The sequence below is a fragment of the Colletes gigas genome, unplaced genomic scaffold (assembly GCF_013123115.1).
Source record: "Colletes gigas isolate AHSC1104 unplaced genomic scaffold, ASM1312311v1 Colletes_gigas_Sc00047, whole genome shotgun sequence".
Taxonomy (NCBI): domain Eukaryota; kingdom Metazoa; phylum Arthropoda; class Insecta; order Hymenoptera; family Colletidae; genus Colletes; species Colletes gigas.
In genome coordinates this window covers 522,503-537,946 of record NW_025106676.1, presented here as the reverse complement: position 1 = coordinate 537,946, position 15,444 = coordinate 522,503, and the positions used below count along the sequence as shown (strand labels likewise).

Below are 15,444 nucleotides of genomic sequence, written 5' to 3'. Positions count from 1 at the left end.
ACACCAAAGTAAAATCAGTTTCAAATCTTAATTAAGAAAACATTCGTAATCGTTTATTCGTCGTACCTTCCTTCGTTCTGCACAGAATGATACTGCGCCCTTATCATGAGGAACTTCAAATCCGCAAGGATCTGCAGCATTTGCACCCTCGTAACAGGATCTCCGCGAAATTCGGTTCTCCTTGATCTGGTAGAAATATCTTGAACCTCCCCGCGTACGTGATACCAGCCGTTTTCGCGTAGAGGAACGGTAATCTCTGCTTCCTTGCCATTATATTGTTCCTCGCCGTGAGCTATTCGCATGCCATTATTACCCTGAGAAACAACGGTACGGCAACATTAAGTTTACAAACATACCAATCATTGCAATTTGCCTTTCGGAGACCCACGAATAAAGAAGAGCGAAATAAACATACAGGGTGGTTCGACAACTACTCGATATCCAAACAAACCCCCAAATACAGTATTTTATTTAATGGGGCAAATACAATCGCAAGGATTTAAATTTTTATCGTTCGAACGCTAAAATAAATCCACTTGTCCAACGTACTAATAAATTCCAAATTTCGGACTTCACCTAACTGAATAAGAAAAAAATATTTCATAAAGAGACATAGAGGGTGGTTCGACAACTGTTCGATATCTGGACAAATCAAAACCACCAAAAAACGGCATTTTATATAAAATTTGTATCGTTCGAACGGTAAAATAAATCCACTTGTCCATCGTCCTAACAAATTCCAAATTTCTGACTCGATCTAACCGAGCAATAAAAAATATTTATGTGGGATAATTTTAATACAGGAAAAATTCTAATACCTTTTCGAAACATTTTAAAACTGTTTTACATTAATTCTGTTAAACGCTTTAGAAACAGTTATGCAAGAGAAAGCAATAGCCACGAGACAAGGTAACATAAACACGACAGTGCAAATATCTGTCTATAAGTAAACTATTAAGAATTGGTAACGGCTGGTTTCGAGGAATTTAGCGTTAATTCATTGTGCACGACAGTTGGAAGACAAATAGAATCGTAAAAGGATCGAGTAATAATCTGATTTTACGCGTTTAAATTTTAACGACTGAAACGCAAACACTCGAAACGGTCGTATTTTCCGATCAACGTCAAAACGATCTCTGTTTCTCCACCAGGAGACTAAAATATCTTCTCGTAATATGCTGGATACTCACAACTAGAATAAGATTGGGTCCCGTGGTTGGTTCGCCGCTGTTGTCGCCGCGCATAAAGTCCCAGGTGACGGAATAAGTAATATTGCTGTCGTAAGACGAGAGACGATTGCCGCAATAAATCGACGGAGCCAACCAGAAGAGGCTATCGTATTTGACCTCGAAGGTTGCCACAGTCAGACAACCATTATCCGTGTCCAAAACGGGGACAATGGCGTTCGACGCGTTCATGTCGGTCACTAGCCAATTTTCCAAAGACGATATCTAAAATTTGATCATGAAATACTTGGAACAGTGTTTCCTAAAATATATGGGCTTTTCAATGCCTTATTAGGAAGATATAATTAAAATATATTAACTTAGAGAAATAAAAAATGGCCATTCTCTAGCATCCTTTAAAAGGCTGTTCTTATAAAAATTTTATTATTCTTCTTAAACTGCAATATCTTTGTTCGTAGCAGGAATAAAATACCATTTTTCAGATTCTTATTATACCACAATTATTTCTTTAATATTATTATCAAAATTTTGGGCATTTTTGTTCAAGATACCAGTGCTCTTACAGAAAGAACCAAGTTATAATTAAAAAATATTAAGGACGAACTCTGTCGATATTTGTTTTTATACAAGGTATTCGGCCCCCCCTGGGAAAAATTTTAATGAGAGATTTTAGAGGCCAAAATAAGACGAAAATCAAGAATACCAATTTGTTGATTGAGGCTTCATTAAAAAGTTATTAACAAAATTATTGTTGAAAATTATTAATAAAATTTGCCCACCTACCCGAATTTTTTTTTCGAAAGGGCGTAGGATTTCTGGGGTATGTCTATAATGACCAAAACTGATTGTAATTGACCCCTGCAATCGAAAATAATTTTTCTTGAGTGATTTGAAACTTTTCAATTTCACCAAAAAATTTAGGCACCTTCAATTTTTCTTAAAAATACATTTTTGATTTTTAGTACATTTATTTGACCTGTTATGGAAAAGTTGTTTAGTACTTTTTTGTAGGTACCCGTGAGCTCTACTTCCCTAAAAAATTTCGTCGAAATTTATTCACTATTGTAGGAGTTATGGTCATTTGAAAATTGGACCATTTTTATTGGGAGTTTTCTCACTTTATGGGGTTGAGAAACAACTTTTCGAATATTAGAATTTCTACATATTCTTTACTAAAATACGCGTTATTTGCCTTTTGAAACATTCAAATCCTTCGATCTGTTCAAAAGTTATGTTTTAAACATACGCATGAAATTTCGAGGAAACATTTCTGGCCTCGCTTTAGATTTTCGGTAATGAATTCTTTTCTCGAAAATGCGTATGATTTCGAGGGCATGTGTATTCACCAAAAATGATTGTAATTGACCCCCGTAACTAAAAATAATTTTTTTAGAACGATTTGAAATTTTTTAATTTCGTCGAAAAAATTTTCCAATTGGCATGGAACTTTAAACGTTAATAACTTTTTAACCAAGCCTCAAACAACGAATTGGTATTCCTTATGTTCGTCCTATTTTGGCCTCTAGAATCTCCCATTCATATTTTTCCCCGAGGTGATCGAACATTCTCCATAAATTGTTACTTTTAGAGAATAGTAGAACCTAGAGGAACCAAAAATGGCTACTTTCTATCATCCTTTAAAGCTATATTCTTCTAAAAATTTCATCATTCTTCTTAACACTGTCAGAACAAAACCGTACAATTTTTTATAATAGCAAATCTTTGATTTCAGACAATTGTAAATTACACAAATTAACCCGTTGCACATCAAGAATTAATTTTAATAAAAGCAACTGGCTACCTAAATGCCATTTCAAGGAATATTAAAATTGCCCTTTTTCCCCAGAGAAATTTATGAATGTTTGTAATTTAAAATTTCTTCATTTGTTTCGTTAATTAGTTTTGTTACTACAAATAAATCTTAAATTTAGTTGTGATACATATTATGTATGTCGCCGTAGCGACGTCATTGGAGTGCAAAGGGTTGAAATTTAGTACTTATTTTTGTAACCTAAAATTCAAATTAATTTCCCTCGACATCTCAACTTGAGAATTAATGAAAAGTCACCCACATTTGGCAGTCAAAGCGTTAAAAGAAATTTTTAACAAAGTAGATAAAATTCTAGTTCGCGTTTCCGAACCTGTAATAGTAATATAAATTCCGAACTGTAAATAATTTCAAGAATTTCTTACCGAGGAATAAGAGAGGCTGGCTACGCTGCAACGGTCGCTGACACCAAAGCAGAAGCACGGAAAGCATCCGTCGAGATTCTCCTTCGTTAGCGCGAAATGTCCAGGTTTGCATTTGTCGCAGAATTCGCCGGCAACGTTCGCCTTGCAAAGACAGTCTCCCTCGCAGTCGTAGGACGGGAGAATCCCACGGGAATCGCACGGACAGGGCATGCAATCCGGGAACTGACGATATCCAGCGGCGCATTGGTCGCATTTGTATCCGGAATAGGCGGGTTTGCAATCGCAAGCACCTGCTACCTAGAACATGATAGGTGTTTAACCCCTTCGTCTATCATTTAATTACTGGTAACATTTTGCAAATGAATTTCATTTCTTTTTTTTTTAATTTATTCGTCCGTGAAATCTGCTCGCAAACAGGAACTTCTGTTGTAAGTGCAACAACACCCTGTATACAGGGTGGGGCATTTTAAACAGGTCACCTGAATAACTCGCTTGTTTTTGAAGATAGGAGAAAATGCATTAGACCAAACTTACTTGGTATCGGGGGGCTCAGAGTCTGGTATTACCAATTTTTCTGTAGGTGGAGGCGTCAAGGAGATATGAAGGTCAACTCTGTTTTTTTAAATGGAACAGTATGTTTTTTTACTTACATTCTGATAGAATGTTTCAAGGCGAATACAATGACCTATTTTATTTTATTAAGGTCATTCAAGGTCACCCAAAGTCAACTGCAATAGAAAATAAATTGTCTCAAAGCACTCTTTGAACACTTGGATACTTTGATACTGCTACTACAAGTGTTCAAAATGGCAACCTTGAACATGGATACATAGTCTAAATTGTTGCAATACTGATGACACTGCCTGGCAAATTTCGTTTGTATCTATTACAGAGCAAGCTCTTCTTATACGTTCTTGCATGTCAAGTTTGTTAGTTGGTTTTTCGCGGTACACATCTGCCTTTAAGTTTCCCCACAAATAAAAATCGAGAGGTGTCAAGTTTGGGGATCGTGCCGGCCATTTGTTACTTCCTGATCGACCTATCCAACAATCTACAAATTTTCTATTTAGAAATTCTGTAACATTGCGTGCTGAATGAGCAGGACATCCGTCTTGCTGGAACCACATGGATTGTCGTATATTCAGTGAAGTGTCTTCTAACAATTCTGGCAAAACGTCTTTTAAGATTCTCAGGTTCTTACTACTATTTATCGTGCCATCAATAAAATATGGACCAATTATTTTATTATGAAGAAGGCCGCAGCAGACGTTTACAGACCAAGGTCTCTGTTTGTCGACTTCTCTCAACCATCGTGGATTATCTACTGATCAGTAGTGCATGTTGTGACGGTTAATTGCTCCATGGTTTGTAAATGTGGCCTCATCGCTAAATAACAATTTACTCAAGAACATTTCATCGTCTTCTAGTTTTCGTAAGCCCCATTCACAAAATTGTAAACGTTTTGTATAATCATTTTCAGTTAATTGTTGATGAAGTGATATGTGGAACGGATGAAATTTGTTAATGTGTAATATTCGTAAAATACTTCGTCGACTGATCCCACTTTCGCGTTCCAGTTGTCTTGTGCTAACATGTGGATCTCGTATTACAACTGCTACAATATTTATCGAGTTTCCATCATCAGTTGCTCGTTTGGCAAAATTACGTGTTTTCTTATCCACAGTTCCAGTTTCTTGGAACTTTTTCATAATGTTTGTAAAGACAGAAAGTGAAGGTCTATTATTACGATCGGGAAATCTTTCATCATACACACGTACCGCTTCCCTCATAATTTTATGACATTCACCATAAATAAGAACCATTTCTACTTTCTCTGCTATCATGTAATGTATTTTAGAAAACTGAACACTTAGACTAAATAAATATTACGAAGTTGTACTCTAGTCGGTAGTCAAATTACCAATAATGTTTGAGGATACAGATAAGCGTACAATGTGATTGAATGTTTGTTTATCTTTTGTGACCCGTGTCACGTAATACACATACGTGATACACAAGTATTCGAAAAGTACTCTGAGACAATTTATTTTCTATTGTGGTTGAGTTTGGGTGACCTTGAATGATCTTCATAATAGATCATTGTATCCGCCTTGAAACATTCTATCAGAATGTAAGTAAAAAAACCATTTAAAAAAACAGAGTTGACCTTCATATCTCCTTGACGCCTCCACCTACAGAAAAATTGGTAATACCAGATTATGAGCCCCCCGATATCAAGTAAGTTTGGTCTAATGCATTTTTTCCTATCTTCAAAAACAAGCGAGTTATTCAGGTGACCTGTTTAATATGCCCCACCCTGTAGATCCTTGGTGGAACACGATGATAAGAAAGTGTCTGCATTTTATTCGTAAATTTATTATTATTCTAGAGAAAAAAGTCCCTGTTATTTTATTCGTAAAATTATTATTCAAGACAAAAAAGCCTCTGTCATTTTATTCGTAAATTTATTATTATACAAGACAAGAAAGTTTCTGTCATTTTATTCGTTTTATTAGTCGAATATCCTGGAAACTGTAACACGTAGTACAAGTTTGACCCCAATTTTTTTGAATACCCTGTATAGATCCTTGGTGGAACACGATAATAAGAAAGTGTCTATTATTTTATTCGTAAATTTATTATTGTTCAAAAGAAAAAAGTCTCTGTCATTTTATTCGTTTTATTATTCGAATATCCTGGAAACTGTAACACGTAGTATAAGTTTGGATTCAATTTTTTTGAATATCCTGTACAATCGCGTTTATTGTACATAGATACAATCGGTCTGTCAAATTTAATTTAAATCGACACGAACTGTGTTTAGCGGTTCTTTTTTACGTTCGTGAGTGTGTTTCTACCTTTCCCAGGTGCGTGAAGGAGTCATCAGGAGTGCAGTAACCGGTGCTACCGTGCACGTTACAATTGCACGGCAAGCAAGGCTCGGGTGCATCGGGGGTGAGGCCGTTCGGTCTGTAATATCCATCTTGACATTTCTCGCAATTAATTCCATCCGTGTGCTCCTGCAACAAATCGTTTCAAACGATCAATTACCATCTACGATTACGTTTCGAAAATTCACTACGATTACTTTCTCGTATATAAACTTGAAATATTAATTCTAACGTTATTTCTACCACGATTTTATTTCGACCAAAAATGTGTACATTTGACACGTTTAAGCGTGTGGAGATAATTGTTAATGAAAATCGTGTTATTAAATGTGTAATTGTTGCGCGTTTTATTTTTCTAAAGTCGTCGCAGCTCGACACTCGAAAAGGTGGTAATTTTTAAAATATCGACCACCCTGCTCGAATTAGCTTAATTCGATGAAACCGTCGTTTATTCCATCGAATAAATTGACAAATAAATAAATGCTTGAATAATATTACAAGGGATAGTTCGATATCCCATCTCAAACAGTGAAGTTAATTAATTGTTTTGTGTCTCTTGTCTAGTGAAGAAGTTGTTCTTTCGGTAATAATTCGTTTCGTTAAATCGGTGACGGGTTAATTGATTTTTTTTTTCAGAAATTTGGGCTTACTGTGCAATTAATGCAGACACCGCCGCCGCGAAATTTCCCACGAATGTCCATGGACATTCTTCCATCGGCCACTTCCCGATCATATCTGCATGAGGTTGCATGTCCATTGCAGTTGCATTTCTCACAGTGAAAGCCCTTCGCAGCTGTGCCAGGTTTCCACGGAATCTGATTGTACATGGGACAGCATTTTTCGCATCTTTCGCCGCACGTGTGGCGCTCGCATTCGCATTCTTGATGCTGAGAAACAATACGACTATCTTAATGGAACCTTATTAATCATTTCCGTGCAACCGTCATGTAAATATTCCACCTCGTCATCGAGTCAATAAATTCTATATTTCGTAACGTCGCTGATCGATTCGTGTGCTCCCCGGCCCCCTCCTACTGCACGATTGGTTTCAAACATATCGATCAAAAAAGTAAACGTCTACAAGATCGAAACGTATCGATTTTATCAACAACGAAATTAACGCAGAAAGAATTTTTAAAACGCCTGATTTCATTACGAATTGTTTCGATCTCCAAAATTCGACTTTGAATTAGACCTTGTTTTTATTTTATTTTTAATTTTTCGATAAATGAGAAGCCCCACTGGTGTACAAAGTAATTTTGACGTGAATTAGGTAAACAATGCGAGGTCGAAATGTTAAAAAAGTTTAAATATACAGTTTTTGAATGATGCAATTTAAATAAACGAAATTAACCTTAAACAAATAAAAAGATATTCAAAATTTTAATAATTGCAAATCGAGTGGTAACGAACAAAAATGATAGATTTTGAAAACAAAATTTTCTTTAAAATAACGAAAAGCGAGAAGGATATTACACTTTTGGTCTCGAATCCTTTTTCCGTGGCTATTGGATCAATTAAACCCACAAGGTTTATAAATCGCATAAGCAACGTGCACCGAAGATGCTTCTTTATGTTTCGCGATAGACATTATCTGGCTGCACTCTACGCGTGCAATCGCCCCCTTGTGACATTTTGAAATTTATAGGAACGTTAAGATAACCGGTGTCGTTATCGAGGACATTAATTCGCATGGAGTTCAATTGGCCTGCGAATTTTATGCGATTGAGTGTAATGGATCAAAGATGGATACCCGCGAACGCGGTGGACGCTGACGTTTCATAGATTAAACCGTGAAATTGTTGTTTAGTGTACAGCCAAGTCCAAGGCAAATGGAGTCGCTCGTATAGAGGTTGAATAGAATCTTATTTCAATCAAAAGAAATATCTAGTATGTTTTGGAAATGTTTGTAAATATTCGACACTACAATTGTTGACGATTATGGTGTATTTGTTTGAACCAAAGAAATTAAAACGACAGTTACTCGAATAAATATGTAATGTAGGGAAATAAATGTTTATTTCTCTTATAGAAAACTACGGTAAACTTTGAAATTTTTTACAATTTTTATTAGAAATTACGAATCATTTTGATCATTTCGGTAGTTTTAGTGTTAAACACCAATAATTTACTATAATTTGAAATAGAAAATGATTTTTGCATAATTATGGGGTGAAATATTCCAATTTGTAGGAATATCTATCTAAAGTAAAATATATCATTGCAAAAATAATGAAAAACGTGTGATCGTAAATTTCGAATATACTATTTGCTTGTTAAGATCGTATGTTATAAAGCACTTTCTTACAATTCCACAATAATGGATTTTTCAAAAATTTATTCGCATTATAACGCGACGCGTTCGATAATTGATTACTAGTTTGTTCGTTAAGTGCAACTTTAATCGTCGAACATAGCGTTGGAGGAAGACTATCGAAAAGAGAGCCTTGGCTATCTGTTGCAGCGCGAACGACTTGCATGCGGTTGCATGCATGCACATAGGATAACCATTATCATGCCAATAAATAATATCGAGCACTCTGGTGTGGAGCCTGTGATTCACTAGATCAGTGTTTCTCAAACTTCCCTTAAATAAATAATCATCGACGGATCCTCCACATAGAAATTTTTTTACCAAAATCCCTTATTACTACTTCTTTGATGTCCACCAAAATTGCATTACAAAAAAAATGTATTCATGTTTAAAAATTTTAAAAACGATTTATTTAGTCGTCAATGATTACTAGGGAGTTTTTTTTAACACTATTTAATAATAATTCTATCGAACGATGTCACGAAATTCTTATTATTTGGCTTACAAATAAAACTGTCTTTGTATTACTCCTTTAATTTTTATTCGTAATTAAGGAGATCTATATATTAAAATTTACTATTACTCAATGAATAAACGAACAAACGAAGGAAATTTCAGTCGTGCCAAGCTTCTGAGCTTTCCAGCCTCTTTATGAATGTTTTTAATTAGCATAAAATGCTTCGAGCATTCTATTATGTACGTATATTTAAATGTTTGTTTTTAGAGCTTGCAAAGTCCCTGTTAATTTCAGTTTGAGAAACACTGCGCTAGACGACGTATGTACAGTTCCCCTTTTATGTGACGCAACATAAAGCCACAATGAAGCCACACGCGTTGCTTTAAACTCGTGTTTTCTATCTTTAAATTTATCGGGCATGCTTCTCCATTTATGTTTTGACAGAAATTCCAGGCACTTCTTCCGCGATATACATTACCAGCAAAGTTTGCACCCCTTCATTCCATTTTTTATTCATTATGCAATTTTCGAATTTACTACCATCCCTAAAAAGACCCTTTCAAATTGTTTATCTTTAATTACGAACTAGAATTTTAGTAACTAGAATGATTCTATAATTAATAAATTAAATACACAATATCTTATGTATCGGCGAATGTTGGTTAATTTTTTAGATAACAATTTCAATTGTAAAATGTGTAAAATTGAATTGATCTCCAATTTCTGCACGAATAAAAATAAATAAAATAATTTTAATCGATCGAAGGGGAAGTGGTCGTAATATTTCAGTAAAATATTAACGATTTCCTGTGTGTAATAATAGTACAACTAGAGTTACGAGTCCATAAATGATAAGACACACGGAGTCGTGTTTGCATTATAGCTCGGAGATATTCTGCAGTCACAGATGAGAACAGCCAATCGTAACACACACTTTTTACGATATATAACGAGCCTATTGTATTTTCATGAATGACTACCGTCATTCATAAGAATAGGCGCATTGCGAGAACAATTAATAAGTACATCTTTATTATCGGATGATTTAGTGACATCGATGTATCAGCGAGTTAATTAATGCTCTCGTTCGTGTATGCAACGAACAATAATTAGACACCTAGTTCGACGAGGATTTCATTATGAAACGTTCAAAATTAGAAATATAATATTATAGTTTATAACATCTGATTAAAACGCGATTGAAAATAAATTGTAAAACAATAAGCACACTATTGCAACGCTCAACGCGTTGATATACATGTATGTATATGTATTTTGGAGTACCGATTGGGGATTCAAGGAAAGAAAATTAACTTTTTAATACTATTTAATAATATATTAATTTCTTTCATTGAACTGCGTTACAACTAAAATATATATTATTGTTTTATTAGTGGGAAAGCTTTATTTTCAAATTTTATTTTTATAATATTTTCGAATTGGAGGTGCAATTTTGCTTCTAGAATTTTTCAACAAAATTTCAGAGACAGTGTTTCCGATATAAAATATAGTAAACTTGGAAACGTTATGATCGACGATGACAGATCGATTGAGACATAACTGGAAATATTTGAAACACTCCGTCGATGGCTCTGTATTCAGCAATGCGATCGCAATTCGGTCTACGTGCCAATCCTCGGATGCATCGCGCACCAGACCCGCCCAAAAACTAATTCAATTTACTACGGTGAGCATCGCCAAAAGTCGATTCTAATCGATCTGGTATAAAATCAACGATCCCGTAAAAACGTTCAATCGCCACTCGATCACAACCCGGATCAATTTTTTAGATGATCTCGGGGCCTCGTTATTCGTTGTTCGAAATCAAAGGCGATCGTTCGTCGCTCGAAAACATTAGGACAAGTGGAAATTGCGTTTAGGCCGATCAAAACACGAACAGAAGAACGTTTATTCAAATTCAAGTCGAGCAAACTCACATTGCTTTCGGGACTATTTTATTTTTCTAAACAAAATTATAGTTTGTAATAGATTTGAAATTAATTAAATTTATCTCAACAGCCAGATACGTGTTTGGAAAAATAAGGTTCATCATAGAATTGATTTTAAAATATTTCAAGTACGATTCAAGGTTTACGATTGTTTCTATGGTTGCGAGATCCTTGAACTAAAATTCTGTTCGAGCGATCGACTTGATAATGTCTCGAGTTCAACGAGCATTCATCACCTGGAAACAGGCGACTCGCGAACAAGAGGGAAAACTATGAGAATATCAACGGGTCCTTTGACGCGAACACCGACCAATAATTTTGCAATTTTTACCGCGTCTCAAAGGCTATCGCGAAGCTGATTAATGCTCGACGAGGATGCCATGAAAACTCGACTTCGCGAATGTCCATTCGAGGATGCTAATAGTGTACGGGGATCCTTATTTCAGCGATTGCGCGATCCTGCCATCTCGGGAAATCTCATCCGCGAAAAAGATAACGTCTCGCGTCCGACATTGTCTAATCTCAAGTACGCAATCGTGGTTTGAAACTTGCTATTAAGGAGAAATCATTTTCCATAGCAGAAGATTACCTGCAATAGCTTCTATTATTGCAAAAAAATACAAAAAATTTGTTCTGATCGATTAAACGATTCATATTTTATATACACAGGGTGAGTCTCGTAATATTACAACTTAAAATAACTCATGAATTATTTGTGAATAATAGTTGCATCGTTTTTAAAGGTACTTGTAATACTTTTTTATCAATGGTCACTTTCAGTTTTTAAAATAAAATGATTTCTCTGCGAATTTGAATAAAGTATTAAATTTTGAAGAAGAAAGTATTATATTAAACGAAGTTTAAAATATTATCTGAGACAAATAATTTATAAGTTACTTGAAGTCGTCGTGTTACGAGACTCATAGAAAATTGTGAACTTTTATAATTGCAAAGTTGTAAACAAAATTCGTTAATATTATTTTTGATTATTTTCCCTTTAAAATTGGATTGTTGCATTCAGAGTTAATTTTTTGTCGATGCTACCAAATTGGGACAAGTTTCTTTTCTTCTCTTCTTCCATTTGGCACAAAGATCCTCGACCTTTCGTCGAAGATCTAACATGGGCCACGAGAGAAAAAACTAATGACATTCGAAAATCTCGATTGACTTTAATGTTGTGTACGCTAGTTTCTGCGCCGGGGAATTTGGCTTTCTAACGTCAGCTTCGAAGCAAAAGGCAATCCGGCCATTAGCAGCGATGGCGGACAAAGGTCTGACAAGTTTATGGCACTTCGGACGGATTTATTCCCTGGTCCTCGGAGGCTGCCCCTTCGAATCGGAGATATTCGCGAAATCTAACTTTAGAGCTCGACGATTCGTTTTATACATTTTTCGCTTCCGTTGCACGACATGTTTAATTAGTTGTTCCGATTATCGAGTAAAGTTCTTTTTTTAAATTTCAACCTTTCGATCGATGAGGGTATCTGCGCTGAGTTTCGAGACGATAAAACAACGAATTATCAATATATCACTTTTATGAAAAAGACACGTTTCTTTATGAAACGTTGTGAATATTTCAAAATTTATTAAACTGATTTCGAATTATAATCTTTGCGCTCAGAAGAGATAAGTAATGATAACGCTAACTTGATTTCGTCGTAAACATAATAAATTGCACAGACGTTATCAACGATTTGATCTGGCTAGAACAAGTTGCTAATGACCATTAGTAATTGATACGACTGTAAATATAGAACGGGGAGAAAAATTCCGTGGAAAAGTAGACAGTACTAAATAGGTAAGGTTTCAGATTAATTGCTGTTGCAAGACCCAACCCTAACGGGATACTGTACTGTTTCTACGAGACGTGAAATTATGGCACCACTCCTAACTAATAACGCGTACGTAAGAATCCTGCAACTCGCGATCTGTTAAAGGTTTCCTAATCCGGACTTCCAACTATGGATGGGCAAAATTCTTATCCGAATAAAATTTCCGTATTAGAAATATTTCGAAAGGAAGCAAAATTTTAACCGTTCGATGGAATAAATTGATATACATTGGTCTGATCTATTATTCAGGGCGAAACAAAATGTTTAAGTATCAAAATTGCAGTTTTAATCGAAATAAATTTTGGGTGACGTGAGATTACAAACTTCAAATCTTAAAATTTGGTGTTTGTTCGAATTATTTGTTAGGAAAATTGCTACACGTTGATCTGATTGGATATCTACAATTCAGGGGGAAACAAAATGTCGGTTAAAGTATCGAAATTACAGGTTGAATCGAAAGGAATTTCGGGCGATGAGAGATTAAAAATTTCAAATTTTTATAATTTAGCATTAAAAATTTCAAATTTAAGAATTTAATGTTTTTTGCTATATTGTTTGGATATTAGTTACGAAATTTGAAGGATTTGTTCCACTTACTCCGTGTTGAACGCTGTAGCGACACCGAGCCGCGTGTCCGGAACACAAACACCTTCCACCGATATTAATTTCTTTTATCGAGTAGAAGGCTCGTTTTTTATCCACGATCGCCTCTCCGCTTCGTCGAAGACCCTGAAGCCGTAGTCGTACGTATTTAGCCTTAGTGAATTCTTGAAGGGTCGTGCTGTGATTCAGGGCACCAGGTCTGCCGTTCACCAGGTGAGTATGGATCTACAAAGGAAAATCGTTGTACGAGCCTACTGTTTCATAAACACAAATGTCACAGGATCGCGTTGTCGAAGCGTCCAATTACTCTTTAGAAAATCTAAAGGAGAACGTTCGAACCGAAACTGCCTTAAAAAATTCTTTTTCACACTTCTAGATCTAGATCTTTGCTCGCATTTTTTGTGAATTTTTATAATTCCTGCAATATTTTTGGACGATACTATTTAACAAAACTAAATGTTTCTTGAAATATTAGCTCTAATCCAAAATCTTAATGTATATGATTTTTTTAATTAAAAAAACAAAGGAATTAATCATAATTAATTCTATTCTAAATAAAAATAATCACGTAGTAAATGATATTGTAGGTTTTAGGTTTATTATATTTGACAAGCTCCGATGTTATACGCTTATCGACGTAAATTACAGCACGAGTGATTAGCGCGTGAGCAACGAGCAGCGAGAAATCGAAACGCTTGGTTACGGTAGTAAATTCTGAAGAACACTGACAATGAGTCCGAAGGAGTAAATCATTCGCGAATGGCGTTGTGCGTTAAGAAAACGAGTCCTATAAATGGGAATAAGCGGCTCCTAATACGGAACAATTACACGGCTTTCGGAATGCACGAACCTACACTTTCCTACACTTAATTTTTTTTATCAAACGTTCACCTTTTCGCGCTTATTTTACTCGCGAAGGCGCCAGACATCGTTCTATTAAAACTCTTTCACAGATTAAGTCGCGATTTAAATTGTAACATACGATCATTAAGTATATAATATACGGGTTTAAACTATTATTCAACGTCTGTAGCATGAAAATGTCCGAGGAACCGGTATAATCAAATTTCGTAATAAATCACAACTTTTCGAATCTTTGTTATACGTATTTCCAAATAAAAAATTTCAAAATGTCGGATCCTCGCATGAGAGAATAATTTTCTGATTCCACTGCGGTACCAGAATGGAACCGATATTACAACAGATCTTAGAACTGTGACCTAAACCGATTGCAATAATAGTTTTAAGCTACTTTCAAATAAAAATTTCAAAATGTCACAACCTTTACTGAGAGAATAATTTTCTGATCCCATTACGGTACCAAAATGGAACCGATCTTAGAACTGTGACCTAAACCGATTACAATAATAGTTTTAAGCTATTTTCAAATAAAAATTTCAAAATGTCGAAACTTTGACTGGCAGAATAATTTTTTGGTCCCACTGTGGTACCAAAATGGAACTGATATCAAAACCGATCACAGAACCGCAACGTAAATCGATTTTAAATAATAGTATATAAATAGACAGCGGATCTTTATGAAAATTCGTATTTCTATTAATAGAACTGATGATTAATTATATGCATAACGTATTAAAATTATTAAATTTCCTCAATGAAGCCAAACCTAATCTATTTCTGATTTTATATTACATTAAGTTTTAATTGAAATTTTTATTTTTCTTCTTTGCTTCAAACTTTCATAGCCAATTTGAAAAATATCAGTGGTAATTGAATTGACAGAATTAAATTGAAGGTTTGCATGGGTTTGCCTCAACCCTTAAATACAATAATTCGTGTCGTAACTATTATAATTCTCTTTAGGAATTAAAATTTCTCATAAATGTACATTTGCATTCTGGTTGTAAACAATTTCGGATTTTCGTAGGTATTTCAACCGAAATCGATATTACGAGAGTTTTGAAATCCCTGTTGGGCTGGTTCTCGAACTCTGAACACCGATTCCTCGGTTGTCCGTCGATTCCCCGTTCCTCGGGTACCGATTTTTTCCCCCCTCG

At 35.0% G+C, this 15,444-nt stretch overlaps 1 protein-coding gene across 1 annotated transcript in view; it reads right to left on the bottom strand.

Moving 5' to 3' along the window:
* LOC122403219 (laminin subunit alpha-1) overlaps positions 1 to 15,444 on the bottom strand; it is a 215,255-nt gene that overhangs the window by 133,510 nt on the left and 66,301 nt on the right. Inside the window, exons 6-11 of the mRNA XM_043406591.1 lie at positions 13,421 to 13,651; positions 6,922 to 7,158; positions 6,239 to 6,400; positions 3,381 to 3,677; positions 1,191 to 1,451; positions 67 to 314 (exon numbers count right to left, since the gene is read on the bottom strand). Of these exons, the coding sequence (XP_043262526.1) occupies positions 67 to 314; positions 1,191 to 1,451; positions 3,381 to 3,677; positions 6,239 to 6,400; positions 6,922 to 7,158; positions 13,421 to 13,651 (1,436 nt within the window). The remainder of the gene's footprint in view (positions 1 to 66; positions 315 to 1,190; positions 1,452 to 3,380; positions 3,678 to 6,238; positions 6,401 to 6,921; positions 7,159 to 13,420; positions 13,652 to 15,444) is intronic.